Source organism: Mesoplodon mirus, assembly GCF_964341445.2.
Source record: "Mesoplodon mirus genome assembly, chromosome: 5".
Lineage (NCBI taxonomy): Eukaryota > Metazoa > Chordata > Mammalia > Artiodactyla > Ziphiidae > Mesoplodon > Mesoplodon mirus.
The window spans coordinates 120,477,248-120,495,752 of NC_138980.1; the positions used below are offsets into that span (position 1 = coordinate 120,477,248).

Below are 18,505 nucleotides of genomic sequence, written 5' to 3' on the forward strand. Positions count from 1 at the left end.
TATCAATAAAATTGACAAACCTCTACTAAGACCAACAGGGAAAAAAACAGAGAAGACACAAATTTTCAATATCAGGAATGGGACAAGGGATATCACTGCAAAACCTTAGAGATGTCAAAAGAATAATTAAGAGGATAATACAGGGCTTCCCTGGTGGCACAGTGGTTGAGAGTCCGCCTGCCAATGCAGGGGACATGGGTTCGTGCCCCGGTCCGGGTGGATCCCACATGCCACGGAACGGCTGGGCCCGTGAGCCATGGCTGCTGGGCCTGCGTGTCCGGAGCCTGTGCTCCACAACAGGAGAGGCCACAACAGTGAGAGGCCCGCGTACCGCAAAAAAAAAAAATAGGATAATACAAACAACTCTACATATGTAAGTTTGACAACTTAGATGAAATGGATTAATTCCTCAAAAAACACGAACTACCACAACTCACTCAATATAAAATAGAGCAAATGAATAGCATTATAACTATTAAGGAAATTGAATTCATAATTTAAAATCTTCCCCAAAAGACTCTAGGCTGAAATAATTTCACTGGAGAATTCTACCAAATGTTTAAAGCAGAATTAACATCAATTGTACACAATCTCTTCCAGAAATTAGAAAAGAAAGGAACACTTCCCAATTCATTTTATAAAGCCAGTATTACCTTAATACTGAAACCAGACAAAGACAGTACAAAAAAGAAAACAAAATACCAATATCCCTTATGAATATAAACAAAAATTCTTATCAAGATATTATCAAATATAATTCAGTAATATTAAAAAAAATCCCATGACCGACTGAGTTTATTTCAGGGATGCAAGCCAAGTTCAATATTCAAAAATCAATCTATGTAATCCACCAGATTAACAGGCGATTTTTTTTTTTTTTTGCGGTATGCAGGCCTCTCACTGTTGTGGCCTCTCCCGTTGCAAAGCACAGGCTCCGGATGCGCAGGCCCAGAAGCCATGGCTCACGGACCCAGCCGCTCCAAGGCATGTGGGATCCTCCCGGACCAGGGCACGAACCCGTGTCACCACTGCGCCACCAGGGAAGCCCTAACAGGCAAATTTTAAAAATCACATAGTCATTTCAATTGATGCAGAAAAAGCATTTGACAATATTCAACATTTATACTTGATAACCCTCAGGACCCTGGGAATAGAGGGAAACTTCCCTACTTGATAAACAATATCTACAAAACTCTACAACTAACCTCATGTTCGGTGGCAAAAGGCTGAATGCTTTCCCACAAGTTTGTGTCTTCCAAGACACAGCTGCCTATGAGGAGGAGCCAAGCCCAGCCTGGCAACAAAATAAAGGTATTTTTAAAAGCTTATAACAAGGCAAAACTCCTATGTTAATAATAAATGCATGAACTCAGAAGATTTCAAGACTGAAACAGAACTAATGACTGGACATTAGCTAAGAACATTATATTGTCTACTAGTTGCTTTTCATAATTAAGAATTATAGGGGACTTCCCTGGCAGTCAAGTGGTTAAGACTTTGCTTTCCACTGTTGGGGTGCAGGTTTGATCCCTGGTTGGGGAGCTAAGATCCCACATGCCTCGCAGCCAAAAAACCAGAACATAAAACAGAAGCAATATTGTAACAAATTCAATAAAGACTTTAAAAAAAAGTTATAGGCATATTTGGGTGTATGCGTGTTAGAGGTGCCAATGTCCTCTTTTTAAAAATAATTTTCACCAATGAACTTGGTGTTCCGAAGACACTATCGGAACATCTAAGTATGGTCATAACTGACAGCAATATATTTAGAATACGATGACTGGTTAAAGTTGCCATTCTCTTTTCTTCCTCAGGGGATTGTCCCTTTTAAAAAAGTGACTTAAAAATATGTTACAATATTAGATAATGGGACTTCCCTGGTGATCCCGTGGTAAAGAATCCACCTTCCAATGTAGAGGACCCGGGTTTGATTCCTCGTCAGAGAACTAAGATCCCACATGCCATGGGGCAACTAAGCCCCTGCACCACAACTACTGAGCTCACATGCCTCAATGAAAGAACCTGCGTGCCGCAACTACAGAGCCCAGGTGCTCTGGAGCCCGCACGCCACAACTAGAGAGAGAAATTCCACACGCCACAGCTAGAGAGAAGCCTGCATGCCACAATGAAAAGCCTGCACCGCAATGAAAGATCCTGCATGCCTCAATGAAGATCCTGCATGCTGCAACTAAGACCCAATGCAGCCAAAAAAAAAAAAAGAAAAGAAAATAAAAGAATATTAGATAGTATTTTACTGTTGACAGAAATATATAAGAAAAACAATGAAAAATGATAACATTATAAAAATACTTGTGTAAACACTGTATTTATTTAAGATATGTAAAACTTTAGGTGGTTAGTTTTATTAAAATTCTTAGATTAATAAGCAAATATGCTTCTTTTGATTAGATATTGTAATTGATATCAGTCCAGAGTTCTGACCAAAGATGTCAAAAAACATCTCTGCATGCTGATACATGTAAATTTGGTTCATTTTAATTTCATACTATTACTTTTCAAAATATAGCCCAATTTAATTATTCTTTACTGATAGATTAGGGTTTATTTCCCACAATACTGCAATGTTGCAAAGAATATTACTGTACAGTCTACTTTTGCTCATGTGCAAGAGTTTCTATAGAGTTTATAAGTAAAATTGCTGGGCTATAAGTATCTTTTCATTATAAGTTTTTTCCTATGAAATATATCAAACACACAAAGGACAACATATGATGTCTATGTATAACTTAAAAAATAATACTTAAAGTCATAGCAGTGTATCTACTGACCTGCTTAATAATGTTTGGGTTATAAAGGAAATAATTTAAAAATATTTTTTAAAACTAAAATTAATAATAATGAAAGCATTTCTTATGAATATTTATGATCTACATCCACAGTGTATACAGGGAAATTTATAGCTTTTAATATTTTTTTGAGGAAACAATAGGGTTAAAAATAAACACCATAAGGGTTCAACTCAAGAAATTGAAAAAGCACAACAAAACACTAAAAAAAGGTGGGGCATCAAAATAAGGACAGAAATTATTGAAATGGAATAAAAAAATAATGAAGAAGATTAACAAACCCAAATCCAGTTTTTGGAAAAGACTAATGTGGTAGATCAAGAAAAAGGGTAAAGGTACAAATAAACAAAATAGGGTATTTCCCCAGAAAAGTCTGAGAATTACTAAATGGTACGTTTCTCTTAAATTAAAAAAAAAATTCTTAAAATAAAAATAGAATGCAAATATCAGCACCTACTTCCTCATAAAATGAAGCTTCATAACAGACCAGTGCCAAGCAAAATGCTGTACAGTATGCTTCCCTGTGAGAGAAGACTTAATTAAATATGGATTAGTGGTTAGTGGTTTCCTCGAGAAAACTGTAATTGTTAGAAAAGAACACTCAACTGACTGTGACACTCCTATGATGAATCTTTGTCTGAGGCCTTATTTGTGTTAAGAAATATTTTAAACATTACTTTCTACATTGATCAGGTTTGTGGGGGAACATTTTAGAAATAATAATGATGATTGCATGATGATGATAAGTCCACTCCTCTACTTCACTTTGATCTGGTACACCTTTCTCCTTTATGTAAAATTATCTTTCTATTTTACTTTCAAAATATCAATGACCCCAACTCCTGGACATCTTGTTTACCTGGATTATTTGCTATTGTTCCCTTCCTTTTGGGGCATGCTTGCTTCTGGTTAGTTTCTAATTCTCTCATCTAATCTGTTCCTACTCCTCAGAGAGCAATAAGACCTTAGCTGAGAGAGAGCCAGAGAATCTTTGACCATTGGTCCTTGGTCCGAAAGAAAGTTACTATCTCCACCTTGTAAAAGGAACAGATGAGTTAGGACCCAGATGAGTTAGGATCCAGAATCACCTCCCTCTTTGTGCAATGCTTCTTTCATTATATCATCCTTACTTTTTTTAATATAAAGATTCTCATAGTTTTCTTATTGGAAAGATTAAAAAGTGCCCCCAAAGCATAGACATGGAAAAAGGAATGAAAATATCCATAATTGCAGAATCCTTGGACAACCAACCTAAATACATTGATGAATCTCTCTGTGTAGATCCAATTCAGAGATTAAAGAAAGAAATAGGAAAGACAAGAAATTAAAGAAATTTAGAAAACTTTTATCCATGATATAGGTAAGGATTTCTTAAATAAAACATAACCACAATTAAAAGGGAAAAGTTTAATTAACTGGGCTACATTGAAATTAAGAACTTCAGTTCAACTACCAAATGTAAAATAGATAGCTAGTGGGAAACAGCTGCATAGCACAGGGAGATCAGCTTGGTGCTTTGTGACCATCTAGAGGGGTGGGATAGGGAGGGTGGGAGGGAGACAAAAGAGGGAGGAGATATGGGGATATATGTATATGTATAGCTGATTCACTTTGTTATACAGCAGAAACTAACACAACAGTGTAAAGCAATTATACTCCAATAAAGATGTTAAAAAAAAAACCAAAACTTCAGTTCACCAAAAGAAACCACAAAAAAGTAAAAAAGCCAAGCCGCAGAGTGGGAGAGAATGTTTGCAACTCATAATTGTCACAGGACTAGTGTTCAGAATACATAAAAAACTCCTATAAGTCAATAATTTGAAGCAAAAGATAGGCACTTCATGAAAAGCAAAACACAAATGATTAACAAACATAATAAGCTGACTAAACTCAGTAATCAAGGAAATGCAAATTAAAGCCACCAAGATGTACTATTACATAACCATCGAATTAAAAAGTCTGACAATACTAAATTTAAGTGCAAATTTAGGGCAATAGAAACACTCTTACAGTAATGAATGGCATGTAAATTGGTACAACCACTTTAGAAAGCAGTATGACATGACCCAAGGGGTTGTTACATAGATTTTTAATTTTTAATCATTTGTTAAATCGTATATATAAGTTTTATGTGTTTTTCTGTATATTTGTCATATTTCATAATTTTTTAAACAGTTAAAAGGTAGTAAATAAACTCTTATTTTGATCTGAATGGAAACCAAATTTTAAAAAATAATATTTGGCTCATGGAATATATTTTAAAGGGGAAACAAGGTACTTATTTTTACTAAAATATCACTATTATCAAGAACTTTAAAAAAAATCTGTGGAACTGCTATGGCTTGATGGGGAAAACTTTTAGGGATCCAAGTACTTTGAAATCAAGAATCTAGTTCATTACTATGAAGAATTTATTGGGAAAAATTTATTTGACAAAGAAGTTTGTATGGGTTTTCCCTTCTTCCTAAGAGGATTATCCAAAAATATATATCTTAAAAGTTACTCTTGCTGTTGGACAGAAGTATACTGATGATAGGGCTAGACATCTACAAGTTTCAAAAACAGTTTGATTTTTATTGGAATTTGACCCTCAGGTATGAGAAAATATAGGGTTAAAGAACTCTGGACTAGGTCAATACTAATTATTGTTCCAGATTTCACTTATTTCACACCTTGGCTTTTCACTGCCAACAAGTGATGGCCTAAAGATCCTTCCATGTATAAAATGCCACGATACTTCTCCAAATAAATTTACATTAACTGAAAGTATGTAATAGATTGTTATCCACTGGAAACACCTTTAAAAATGCCTTGTTTTCAGAAATTTTCATTTACATGTTTAGGAATTGGATAAAAAAGTATATATATGACCTTGTGGTAGAAGAACAATTTTATCACACATATAAAATCTTAAAGTCAATACCAAATCTAGAGGGTCTGATATAGCAGAGATCACTTGCTGTATCTGACAATTAAAAAGCTGTAATTTATTTTAGCAAAATTTTTTTTCTTGGTAACATGTAGCACATATTTGGTAAAGTATAGAATGAACTGCACAATGTTTTGTTAACCAAGATGGCTGGAAAACAGAATAGAGTAGATGGTAGTTTCCATTAGAGGGAAAGGCAAATGGAAAAAATATGTGCTTCTTTTAGTAGCCCCAATACTGTTTAACTGGGAATCTTTTTCTTTTACTAAGGGCTATAACAGGAAAATTTTGTCTCTTAGATTATTTATAAAGTGATACATATTCCAGATATGAGAAAGAAATATTTATGGAGTAGGGAGCAATATTTCAAATTGCATATTTTGTACTTCCAACATACGAAAATTTCTCATGCCCTATGCTTCATTTATAATAGAACCTGTGGTGGAGATTGTGATTGTCTTTGTTGGATTTTTAATATTCATCTCTCTTTTATCCTGAATGCACACGTGAGGTTTTTTAATCAGAGACAGATTATTATTACTTACATAATAATAATTGTGCTAGTTCCCCTTGCTCCAATTCTTACCCCTGGAGAGAGATGAGAACCAGATGTCACCCTACATGAAACAGGGCCCGTAATATAAGGGAGGAATGATGAGAAAAGGAATCCACGCTTTTATGTAGAAAAGAAAGGCAGCTGTCCTTCTCCCCCTCTAAAAGGAGGGAGGAAAAAAAAACCCTCTGGATCCTGGGTTCTCACTATAACCCTTTTATAATGTATTGGGTTGGCCAAAAATTTCCTTTGGGTTTTTCTGTAACGTCTTATGGAGAAACACGAACGAACTTTTTGGCCAAGCCAATAAATCTCTCCAGGGGTTATATAAGTCCAGTGTCTCCAGTTTTATAACCCAGAGGAGTCTCCCAATCCCAGGCCTCACCCCCAATTTAAAATGTTAACACATATCTCTAAAGTTAGGTAAGTCTTTTGAACACTTATTTTCTATACGGTTGGAAAATATCTTCTAGAGCTTGCTTGTAGTCCAGGGTCTCAAGTTTCCATAAAATTTGCTTAGAATGCCCTAACTGCAGAAACAAAAATATTTTCTCTCCACCTCACAGTGTTCCAAAAGTAATTCTTCTTCTGCTTGGGCAACATGGTTATCCAGCTAAAAACCTCAGTTCCCAGTTGCTTTCAGATAGGTGTGGCCTTGTGACTGAGTTCTCACCAATGGAAATTTTACTTCTGGGTACAGTGCTACATCAATCTAAAGTTGAAACTATGACTACCTTGAGTTTCTATTGTGTGCAACAGATGTTGCATATTGCAGTGTTTCTCTCAAAAATTTGAAGATCCTGCAGTTCTCTTGTTTGTTGTGGAGCCAGGGGAACATTAGTGCACAGACAAGGAACTAGAAAGTTAGCCCCTTAACATTTTTTTTTTTTTTTGCCCCTTAACATTTGACAGATAAATGACACTGACAGAATTTGTTAGGTAATGCATATGAACAAGCTGAAATACAAGAAGTGATTGTTTCGTTCACCTATGCTGTAGTTTCTCATTTCATTAATTTAGCATCTCCTATGTGAAATTCCTGTTTGGAAATGTAATAAGACACAGTCTGAGGCTAGAGGGAATACTCATTTTCTTGAATGTAAAAAAGTGAGGGTTAGTTATATAACCAAATGGGCTTTTTCAACAAATGAGAAATGAGTTACTCTCTCAGTTTTCCTCTACGTGAGAATTTATTGATTTCACCTTCATTCCTAAAGGATATTTAGACTAGGTAAATAATTCTGGGTTGACATTTCTTTCAGTTCTTGAAAAACTTTCATTTCCTTCTAGCCCCTGAGGTTTCTGATGGGAAAGTCACTGTCATTTGGATCGTTGTTCCCCTACATTGAATGAGCCTTTTCTCTATAACTGCTTTCAAGATTTTCACTTCGTCTTTAGGTTTCAGAAATTTGATTATGAATGCCTTGAACTTCTTTGAATTTATACTATTTGAAGTTCACTCAGTTTCTTGAATCTGTAGGTTTATGCCTTTCACTAAATTTAGAGAATTTTCAGCCATTTTTTTTGATGAATACTTTTTCAGCCCACATTCTACCTTTTTTGGGGCGACTCTGATGACACCAGTGTTAGATCTATTTTTATTCCAAGTGTCTTGAGACTGTGGGTTTTTTTTTTTTTTTTTTTGAGGTACACGGGCCTCTCACTGTAGTGGCCTCTCCCGTTGCGGAGCACAGGCTCCGGACGCGCAGGCTCAGCGGCCATGGCTCACGGGCCCAGCCGCTCCGCGGCATGCAGGATCTTCCCGGACCGGGGCACGAACCCGTGTCCCCTGCATCCGCAGGCGGACTCTCAACCACTGCACCACCAGGGAAGCCCAGAGACTGTGGGTTTTTTTTTTTTTCAGCCTATTTTTTCTGTTGGTCAGAATGGGTAATTTCTATTTCTCTATCTTCATATTGATGGAATCTTTCCTCTGACATCAACATTCTACTACTGAGCACATTCATTGAGTTTATTTTACAAATTATATTTTTCATTACTACAATTTCCATTTGTTTCTTCTTTATATTTTCTGTTTCTTTGCTGAGAATTTCTATTATTTTTGTTTTTTCAAGTGTGCTTGTAATTGTTCAGTGAAGCATTTTTATAATGACTGCTTTAAAATTCTTGTCAGATAATTCCAACATCTGTGCCATCCCATTGTTGGCACTTGTTGATTTTCTTTTCTTATTCAAGTTGAGATTTTCCTGATTCTTGATATGATGAGTGAGTTTTCTATGTTTTCTGGACATTTGGGGCATTATGCTTTGAGACCCTGGATCCTAGCTAAATCTTCTCTTTTAGCAGGCTTTGGCTGTGCTGTGCCAGCAGGGGAAGGGTATAGAAATCTAGGCTACCTATGTGGCCTTCACTGACATTTTACTCCGCTGGGAGAAGGGGCTCAGGGAGGAACACCTTGTTACCATCAGGTGGGAGTGGAACTCCAAGGTCCCTTCTCTGCCACCTCTGTATGTACTACCCTAGAAGAAAGAAGTAGGAGTGCTTCATTACTCCCAGGCAAGTGTGAAAGTCTAGTGTCTCTGCTCAGTATTTGCTGATGGGGCTGAGAGTGGAGGCATGGCATTTTTTATGCAGTTTGGCCAGAGTAGGGCAGTTTTTAAAAAAGGTTTCTGTCTTGCCAGACTGTTTCCTCATCCCTTAGCAAGAGAAAGCAGGCTTGTGGGGGTGGGTGCACGTGCATTTTTTGTCTAAATGCATTGGCATTTCTGGGTTATTGGCTCCCAGCATATATAAGAGACAAAAAGAAATCTCAGGGAACTTAACACTATGCTGTTCTTTAAGTCTCAATGTCCCTGCCCAGTACATCTCCTTAGCTCCCTCTTTCAGGGTCTTCTTACCTTCATTTTATACATAACGTCCAGGGTTTTTAGCTTATTTAATGGAGGAATAGGGCGAAATGATTCTGCTCCATCTTTTCTGGAACCAAAAAGTTCAGCTCACTTAACAGAAGATACTGCTTTTTTCCCTGAATAACTCTACTGTCCCCACCTGGAGTAATGAGAGGAATTTTTCCAGCACAGAACAAAATCTAGACACACATCTATTCTTCTAAAGAAGCCAAGGTGTCCTTCCCCAAGGGCCTCTGCTGCCTGGTATGCCCACCATTTACTAGTTGAGGAGCAAGAGAGGAATATTAGTAACAGTAGATCCAGGGAATAAGGAGATTTATGAGAAGAGAAAAACTGTTTAGGGGTGGCTCATCAGCTTTTTATTTTTTTTTAACTCAACTACTGCCCATACTTCAGTGGATAATATCAATAAATAGGAAAAGGAATATGCATTTGAAAAGGGAGCTTTAAAGGTTCACAGTTAAAGTGTTATATACTATTTTCCCCTAGAACTTCCTCCCCAAGGTAATGATTAAATAAATAAATAAATAAATAAACCCCTTTCCTTTGTTTGTTGTGGTTTTTATTTAGATCTTTACTTATTTGGACCTGTAAATTCTCACTTTTGGTTTAAGTGTCATAGGATCTCTATCTAATAACTACAAAAACAGATTGTAAAGGTGACAAATGTGACCAAAAGTTGACACTGATGGTCATTAAAGACCAAACTTACCTAACCACTGAGGTAATGAATAATGTTAAATGTTAATCTTCTTGTTCTATAGCTATTTCTTGGTTGAACCAAAAGGTCTATCCTAGGTTTGATGATTGACATGCCTGGAGCTAGATATACTGTCGTTTTTTAAAGAACTGCCTTTTCTTCTACTTTTGGTATTGTCTAACTTAGGCTGCTGGCTGGCCTCTTTTTTCCTACAAGAGCTCTTCTTGCAATATGAGTATTGAACAAATTATTACAAGCTTTCTTTTTATGACAAACACCCAGGCTTCTATAGAATTGGTCTCCTTTTTGAAACATTTCTTGCATGTTTTGCTTATGTATGTTGACTTTCTCTGCCTTTGATAGCTTCTGTTCTTTCTTGTTCTGCTCATAGTTTATCTGAATTGGCTCCCCTTGTAGAGGTCCCTCTTTCTGATGATGGAATTCCTTGAGAAGCTCTACTCTCTGCTCTAAGAGTTGGCATTCATTCTCCAGCAAAGCTGTAATCAAATGCAGTGAATATGTGTCTTGTTTCAGTTTCCTCACTTGTTCTTCCAGCTCATGCTTAGCTGACACCCCATTATTCGTTTGAGTTGGGGAATGGGCGCCATTATTTTCAAGAGTTTTGATGTCTGTCTGAGATTTCTGATAGGATTTTATTAGTTTACTGAGCTCGGTATGTTGCACACTCCAGTGTTTTGCTTCCTGTAGTAACTGCTCCATGTTGTACTTCAGTTTGATATTTTCTTCTTGAACAAGAGGGAATCTGTGCTTTGCTTTTTCCTTACTTAGTTGAGTTTCATGAAAGGCTCTTTTTTCTTCTGAACAATATACCAAATCCCTTGCACAACCTTGCATGGTGTCCTTGGAATTCTGGTTTTCCAACATCATCTCCTGTTTCTTTGAGTTCTGTTCTTTCCCTAAGTCCCAACTAGGAAGCAGCTTTTCCAATAGTACTTTATTTATTTTATCAAGTTCTCTGATTTTTTCTTTAAGTTCTGACACATCCTCATAGATATTGGTTTCCTCAAAAGATTCTTTTGTTTCTATGACCTTCTCTTCATAACTTGTCATATGTTTAACAATATCTTTAATTTCTTTTAAGAGGTTTTCAAACTTCTTTGCAATTCGTTGTTCAGTTGCTTCATGGTCACTGTTTTTTAGGGAAGGGAGAGAACTGCAAGAAACAGGGGGAAGTGATCCAGTTTCAAATAAGGCAATGATAATCCTAGGGTCCAAAGACTCTTCACTGAGATCAGGAGACTTAAGCCTTTTAGAGAGGGTGGGCACTTCCATCTCAGACTGAATTAGTAGGGCTGATGACCAGGGCATGAACAAAGCAGAAAACCCTTAGGCATTCCAGGAAGGGAAGGTGGTGATCCTCTGTGCAAATGGGTAGAGAATGTGGAACTAAGCAGAACTCAGAGACCAGAGTTAAGGTCTGAAACCAGGAAGATGATGTTTAGGTGGAAGGTAACATCTTACACAACTTAGGGGGAAGGAGGGTGGGAAAGGGGACCAGGAGCTAGGGCTCCATCTCTCCTCCTCCAGGCTTCTGGTGTTTATTCCTTGATCCTGGCAACCAGATCTTTATTCTGTCACTGAACCATTGTGGCCTGTCCCCAGATTCTGTTTCCTTTGAGTCACAACAGAAACCTCTTAAACTCCCACCCAGTGACTCAAAACCTAAAGCTACTCCCCACTCCAGAAAGATCTCTACAGCAGTCCTTCCCTTCCTTACTTTTCTAGGTTTTTATTCATCTCATTCAGTGACTTTCATATTCATCATATTCATTGACTTTCCCCTCATCCCCACCATATACAACATGTTGTCAACTGTGGTATGTTTTTCTAACACTTAGGTGCATGGCTGAGAGAAGTCGTCCCTGGTGAGGGTCCCCATTCTTTCATAGCACCTGGAGCCCTTATTGGTCCCATTCTAGGAGAGATGCTACTGCAAAAGAAAGTCATCCTTACAAAATAGAACCCAAAAAGTGCTGCAATCTTTCTGTGATTTTAGGGAAATAACATCAGGAATCGCTCCATTAAAAAATATTCTAATGCAGTAAGAGAGTATCTGAATGGTTTCTTAACAACACAATTACAAATTGAGACTTTTCTTGGCTTGGAATGCAGGCATCCTTTTTTTTTTTTTTTTTAATAAATGTTTACTTATTTATTTGGCTGAGCCAGGTCTTAGTTGCGGCACATGGGATCTTCATTGCCACAGGCAGGATCTTTAGTTGCGGTATGTGGGCTCTTAGTTCCATGACCAGGAATCAAACCCGGGCCCCCTGGATTGAGAGCATGGAGTCTTAGCCACTGGACCACCAGGATGCCCTGAATTCAGGCATCCTTTAGGACAGGGTTAGTAAGCTTGCTCCTGAATCATTTACATCAGGGGATATAAAACTTTAATTACTCTTTACAAGAACTTGTTTAAAATGGCATAATTTACCTAAAGTATTTGAAACAATTAAATCCTATAGTGGCTTATAGAAAAGTAATTGAAGAATATTAAACCAAGTGTACTCTTGTCTCTGTCCTTAGGAGTCAGGGCCTTGAGAATATTAAGTTCAAACAAAGAAAACATTCCTTAGGTGAGACTTTTTCTTGGCCTTCAAAATCTTGCTAGCAGGCACTTTACTAACTAGAATTTTGCTTCTAATCGTAAGGGAAAACTCATTATCTAGCAGTTTGGTTTTTTTTTTTTTTCCTTAGAGAAGAGAAATTTACATTTTTTTTCTTTCACAGCTCCCAACTCACTTTGATTTTAGTTTCCCTGAGTGTCATGCTCATCTTCCAGCCAGCTGGGCTCAGAGCCATCACCTCATGACCATCCACAGATGCAGTTGTGTTGGTCTTGTTTTTTACTTGAAGAAGGAACACTTTTCTGACCCACACACAATGATACCACAGAGGCTAGAGATTGCCCTTATGCTTTAAATCCATCTCATAAGGTCCAACTTTGATTGATATTTTGGTTTTTCCCTTTGACTCAAGCCATCATTTAAGATACTTTTTAAATCTCCAGGACAAGGAAACTTTTTTTTCCTGATTTGGTAATTAATTTCTAGCTTTATTGTGTTGTAACAGAAAATATAATATTTCTACTTTTGAAATTCATATTTTCTCTTTGGCCTAATAGATTAACAATGTTCATGTATATTTTATGGATACTTGAAAGAAACTGAATTCTCTATTTTCTTCTTCTGCTTGCAGTTTTTTTTGTGCTTTTGGACATAAATCTGATATTACCCTGTCTTTGATTTTTCTGGAAACTGGTTTGAAGGTAGCTTGGTCAAGATACCATGAGAATTTTCTTTTCATCAAAAGGGGATTTAAATATTTCCTTCCTCCTTACAAATACAATGAATTTCAAATAAAATTTCTGTGAATTTTACTGAAATTTGAGTTTACTGTAGATACTGAAAAGCCACCAGAGTGGTCTTCTTTTCTTTATTGACCCGTAAGCCCAGTGGATAACTATGAATGTTAAACACATTTGGATTGTCTTACAATTGCTATCTACTAAGTGTCCTTATCTTAATGACTTTAAAAAAAAAAAAAGAAATGTGAAAAAGAAGAGCAAAAAGCTCTTAGAGAGAAAGCATGCATAGAATTTTCTCTCTTTTTAAAACCAGTTTGCCTTAACAAGAATAGAAATCATATCAAAGGGTACATGATATCAACATGTCTTATTTCAGGTGATGTTAACCTTGGTCACTTCATTAAGTGATATCTGCTGAATTAAACTACTATGAAGTTACTATCTTTCCCTTTATAATTAATAAACGTCCTGGGGAAGATGTTTTGAGACTAGGAAATTATCCTGTTTCTCCTCAAACGTTTGCTTATACAGCATAATTTTAGTATACAGAAGTGAATCTTGCCTGCAGCATTTATTACAGTGGTAATCTAATGGTGATTTTCTATTTCTCTCATTCCTTTTATATTTATTGATTAGAGTTATTCTGTAAAGAAGAGCTGTCTCTTTTCCTGTATTTACAGCTCCATTTTATTCATTCATTCATTCACCTATGTATTTATATACATATGGACTCACAGATATTTTATTTGGGGGAGGTTATAATTGAATACTATTATTTTCTTACTCAACTATGTGTGAATAATTTTAACATGATGGATTTTTTGGTATAATGAAATATATTTTTATTTCATGTAATTCTTCTACTTGCTCAGTAGTTTTTTGTTTTGTTTTGTTTTTGTTTTCACCAAAGCATACTAATAGCTCAGTAATGATGGCTATTCAAGGGTTAGAGTCTTTATATTTACAAGGCATTCTATGCAGGGTGTGATTTTAAACATAATGCCGTATGACTGTTTTTATAGGTATTATTGTACGTGTTTTGCCATTTTAGAGGAGAAATTGTCTGAAAATGTGAAATCTTCATACAAGCAAAATGTAGATGTAGCTGTAATGTAGATGTAACACTATGTAACAAAATGCAGATGTAACACTTTTCCTCAGTCTTTCTTCTCTTTGACCACCAGGTGGTGCAGTGGGCTTTAAAAATTACCATATAACCTCCCCCCTCCCCCCACCATTTCCCCCGCCCCCCTTTTTAAGTATAGGACTCTAGAATGAGTGGAACGATGGAGATATTCTCATCCACAGTCTTATTTTATCAGAGTTTTAGAGTGGAGATTCTAAGTGACTTGCCCAAAGTTACAGCTAGTTATGATGAGAGGTGGAATTAGAGGCCACCCTCCTGCCTTAACTCGTTAAACTTGCCCAGGAAGCCAGGTAGGCTGTGGAAGAATTTTTCAATTTCTGCTAAGCGTTTAGTAGAAAAAAGAATTACGTGGAAGAACAGGTTTTCACAGCTGCTGAGACTGGCTTGTTTTGCAAGAATGATGGCAAACAAACCTACATAATGCAAATGGTATTTTGACTGACGAAAATGGAAAATGTGACCAGAGACTCTCAAGAATCTAACCTTGTCCACATTTCCCTTAGAAGCAGTATTCAAGTATTGGCTAATTCAATGTTGGCAGCGACCTTATAGAACAAAACTGCTGCAAATAATGACAGTGGCTGTATGCAGGGGAAAATTTAACAAAAAAGTGAAAAACTTACGCTCTGCAAATTACAATGTATTGTTGAAAGAAATTAAAGATCTAAAGTGGAAAACCTCTCATGTTCATGGATTTGAAGACTTGATATTGTTAAGATAGCAATACTCCCCAAATTGATCCACAGACTCAACACAATCTCTATCAAAATCCCAGTTGCCTCTTTTGCAGAAATTGACAAGTTGATCTTAAAATTCATGTAAAAATTCAAGGGATCCAGAATTGCCAAAACAATCTTGAAAAAGAAAAACAAAGTAGGAGGACTCACATAACCTGATATCAAGACTTATTCTAAAGATATAGGAATCAAGACAGTGTGGTATTGGTGAAAAGATAGACACATAGATAGATGGAACAAAATAGAAAGCTCAGAAATAGATCCATACAATTATAGTCAACTGATTTTTATCAAAGACAGAAAGGCGCTTCAATAAATGGTGCTGGACAAATTGGACATCCATATGAAAAAAAGCAATAAATTTTGACACTCACTCACACCTTACAAAAAAATTAACTCTAAATGGATTTTATACTTAAATGTAAAATGCAAAACTAAAATTTATGGAAGAAAACATAGGAGAAAATCTGTATGACCCTGTATTTGGTGATTAGTTTTTGGATATGAGGCCAAAAGCATAATCCACAAAAGAAAAGTTTGATAAATTGGAATTTCTCAAAATTAAAATATTTCATTCAGTGAAAGATACTGCTGAAGTGAGTGAAATGACAAGCCACAGACTGGGAGAAAATATTTGTAAATCACATATGAAATGAAAGATTTGTATCCAGAATACATAAAAAGCTCTTAAAACTCAACAATAAGCAAGCAAAAAACTCAATTTAAAAACTGGACAGGAACTTCCCTGGTGGCACAGTGGTTAAGATGAGAACACGGGTTTGAGCCCTGGTCCGGGAAGATACCATGCCATGGAGCAACTAAGCCCGTGTGCCACAACTACTGAGCCTGTGCTTAGAGCCCACGAGCCACAACTACTGAAGCCAGCATGCCTAGAGCCCATGCTCCGCAACAAGAGAAGACACCACAATGAGAAACCTACGCACTGCAACGAAGAATAGCCATCGTTCACCGCACCTAGAGAAAGCCTGCGTGAAGCAACGAAGACCCAACACAGCCAAAAATAAATAAATGAAAATAAATAAATAAATAAATAAATAAATAAATTTAAAAAAAAATAAAAATAAAAAAAACTGGACAAAATATCTAACCAGAACACTTCACCAAAGAAGATATATGGATGGCAAATAAACCACTGAGCATAAAAAGATGCTCAATATAATTTGTCATTAGGGAAGGCAAATTGCAAAACAATGAGATGCTGTGACATACCATTTGAGTATTTAAAAAAAAAAAAACTCTGACAATAGCAAATGCAGTCAAAGATTTGGAACAAGAGCTGTGGGAAAGCAAAAATGATACAGGCACTTTGGAAGACAGTTTCTTATAATGTTAAACATGGACTTACCATATGACTTAATAATGATGCCCCTAGGTATTTACCCAACTGAATTGAAAACTTATGCCTATACAAAAAGCTGCATGTGAATGTTTTTAGCAGCTTTATTCATAATCACCAAAAATTGGAAGCAAGCAAGATGTCCCTCAATAGGTGAATAGATGAACAAACTGTGGTATACATGATGGAAAACTATTCAGCAAGAAAAAAGGAACATGCTATTCATCCACAAATTTACATAGATGGATCCCAAATGCATTTTGCTAAGTTGAAAGAACCAGACTGGAAAGGCTACATATTGAATGATTCCATTCATGAGACATTCTAGAAAAGGCAAAACTGTAAAGATGGAAAACAGATCAATGGTTTCCAGGAGAAGAAGGGAGTTAACTAGGGAAAGCACAGAGTATCTCTAGAGTGATAGAATTAACCTGTATGGTACTGGAGTGATAGATATATGACTCTGCATTTCTGAAAACTTACCAGCACAGAGTAAACTGTAATGTATAAAATTTTTTCTAAATCAACCAAGAGGTCAGAAGACACAAGGGGTGAAACGCAGATTGTGACAATGCTTAATGACTTGCCTCCAAAGAGTAGAGTATGGAAAGAGAGAGCAAAAGTAACTTTACACTGAAGAAAGCTGGCAAACTCTATCTGGGCCTATTAACATCATCAGTGTTGAGTCATGTCAATAGCATGTACCCCTTCAGTGACTGAAGTTAACATCACTGGTAATGGGACAAATAAAATTTTCTGTGCCTCCAGAATGCAATGAGAAAGACACACCATCACTTCTGTGGTATTCATGGCCAGAAATGCATAATCTCAATCTGAACATGAGAAAATATCAGAAGAACAAAAATTGAAGGACCATTCTGTGAAATAAATAGACTATACTCTTCAAAAAGCTCAGAGTCATGAAAGCAAAGAAAGACTGGATTTGTCTGAAGGGGATTGAAGAGGCATGACAATTAAATGCAACATGTGATCCTGGACTGGATCCTGAACTGAAAAAAAACTGACCTTTAGAAGACATGAAACTAAATTTGAATGCAGTTTCTAGGTTGGAACCCAGGCATCAGTACTTTTTAAAGCTCCCAGTAGATTTCCATGTGCAGCCAAGTTTGAAAACAAGTAGAGTCCTTCCCCTGTTTTGTTTTTTAATGAATAGATTTATTTTTTATTTATGTATTTTAAAATAAAAATTGTATATATATTTAAGGTGTACATCATGATGATTTGATATACATATACATGGTGAAATAAGTAGTAAAGTCAAGCAAATTAACATATCATCTCCTCACATAGTTAGCATTTTGTCCAGTGAGTGCGCCTGATATCTATTCTCTTAGCATATTTTCTGGTTGACGCAGTGTTATTAAGTATAGTCATCATGCCTATACATTAGATCTCTAGACTTATTTGCCCTGGTTTTCAGTTAGAACTCAATGCTTGCACCAATTAGACCAAGCAGTTTCCAACTCCTGCATATGGTGTTTGAGAATCCCTAGGATGTTCTGAAGACAGATTGTCAAGATGACATGCTATAAACCTAACATTGGCATACCTTTATGGAAATTGATAAGACTAATGATTATGTAACTACATTAAAAGAATTGCACAGAACTTGAATTATGTAAATAACTAATCTTCCCTCACAATGATGTTTCTTGGTCATCAATTCTGCCTTTTTTCTTAATTTTTAAAGACAAGCTTCTATCTCTAGTGCAAAAAGGGCAAACAGTGAAATCAATCCAAGAATAAAGTTAAGAAAACCTGAGTAGCTTGTCTCTAGGTGTCAGATTTCAGCTGTTTTGCCTATCAGGATGCCAGGCCTTTTCACCTCCTGAAAGACCAGGCTTTTTACCAGCTATATTGCACTATTTACATCTCTACAAAATAAAAAAGAACACTGCATCCTTACCCATCCTCCAGCTAAAGCCCCATCTCTGTTGTCTTTCCAAGCAAAGGGCTGAACACTATTTTGGTTTCCTCACTCCTGCTCACTCTTCAAACCACTAGAATCCGCCTTCTTGCCCCAGTACAAAGCTCACTGTTTCTACTGAGATTCCGT

The 18,505-nt window shown here is 36.4% G+C and overlaps 2 protein-coding genes across 3 annotated transcripts in view; one reads left to right on the forward strand and one right to left on the reverse strand.

Moving 5' to 3' along the window:
• SERINC5 (serine incorporator 5) overlaps window positions 1-18,505 on the forward strand; it is a 196,505-nt gene that overhangs the window by 59,198 nt on the left and 118,802 nt on the right. The gene's annotated exons all lie outside the window — the stretch shown is intronic.
• SPZ1 (spermatogenic leucine zipper 1) lies at window positions 9,994-11,152 on the reverse strand (the record flags this gene model as incomplete). The annotated part of the gene is made up of 1 exon (XM_082623847.1): window positions 9,994-11,152. One exon carries the CDS (start codon window positions 11,150-11,152, stop codon window positions 10,037-10,039), a length of 1,116 nt encoding a protein of 371 aa, XP_082479973.1. The 3' UTR covers window positions 9,994-10,036.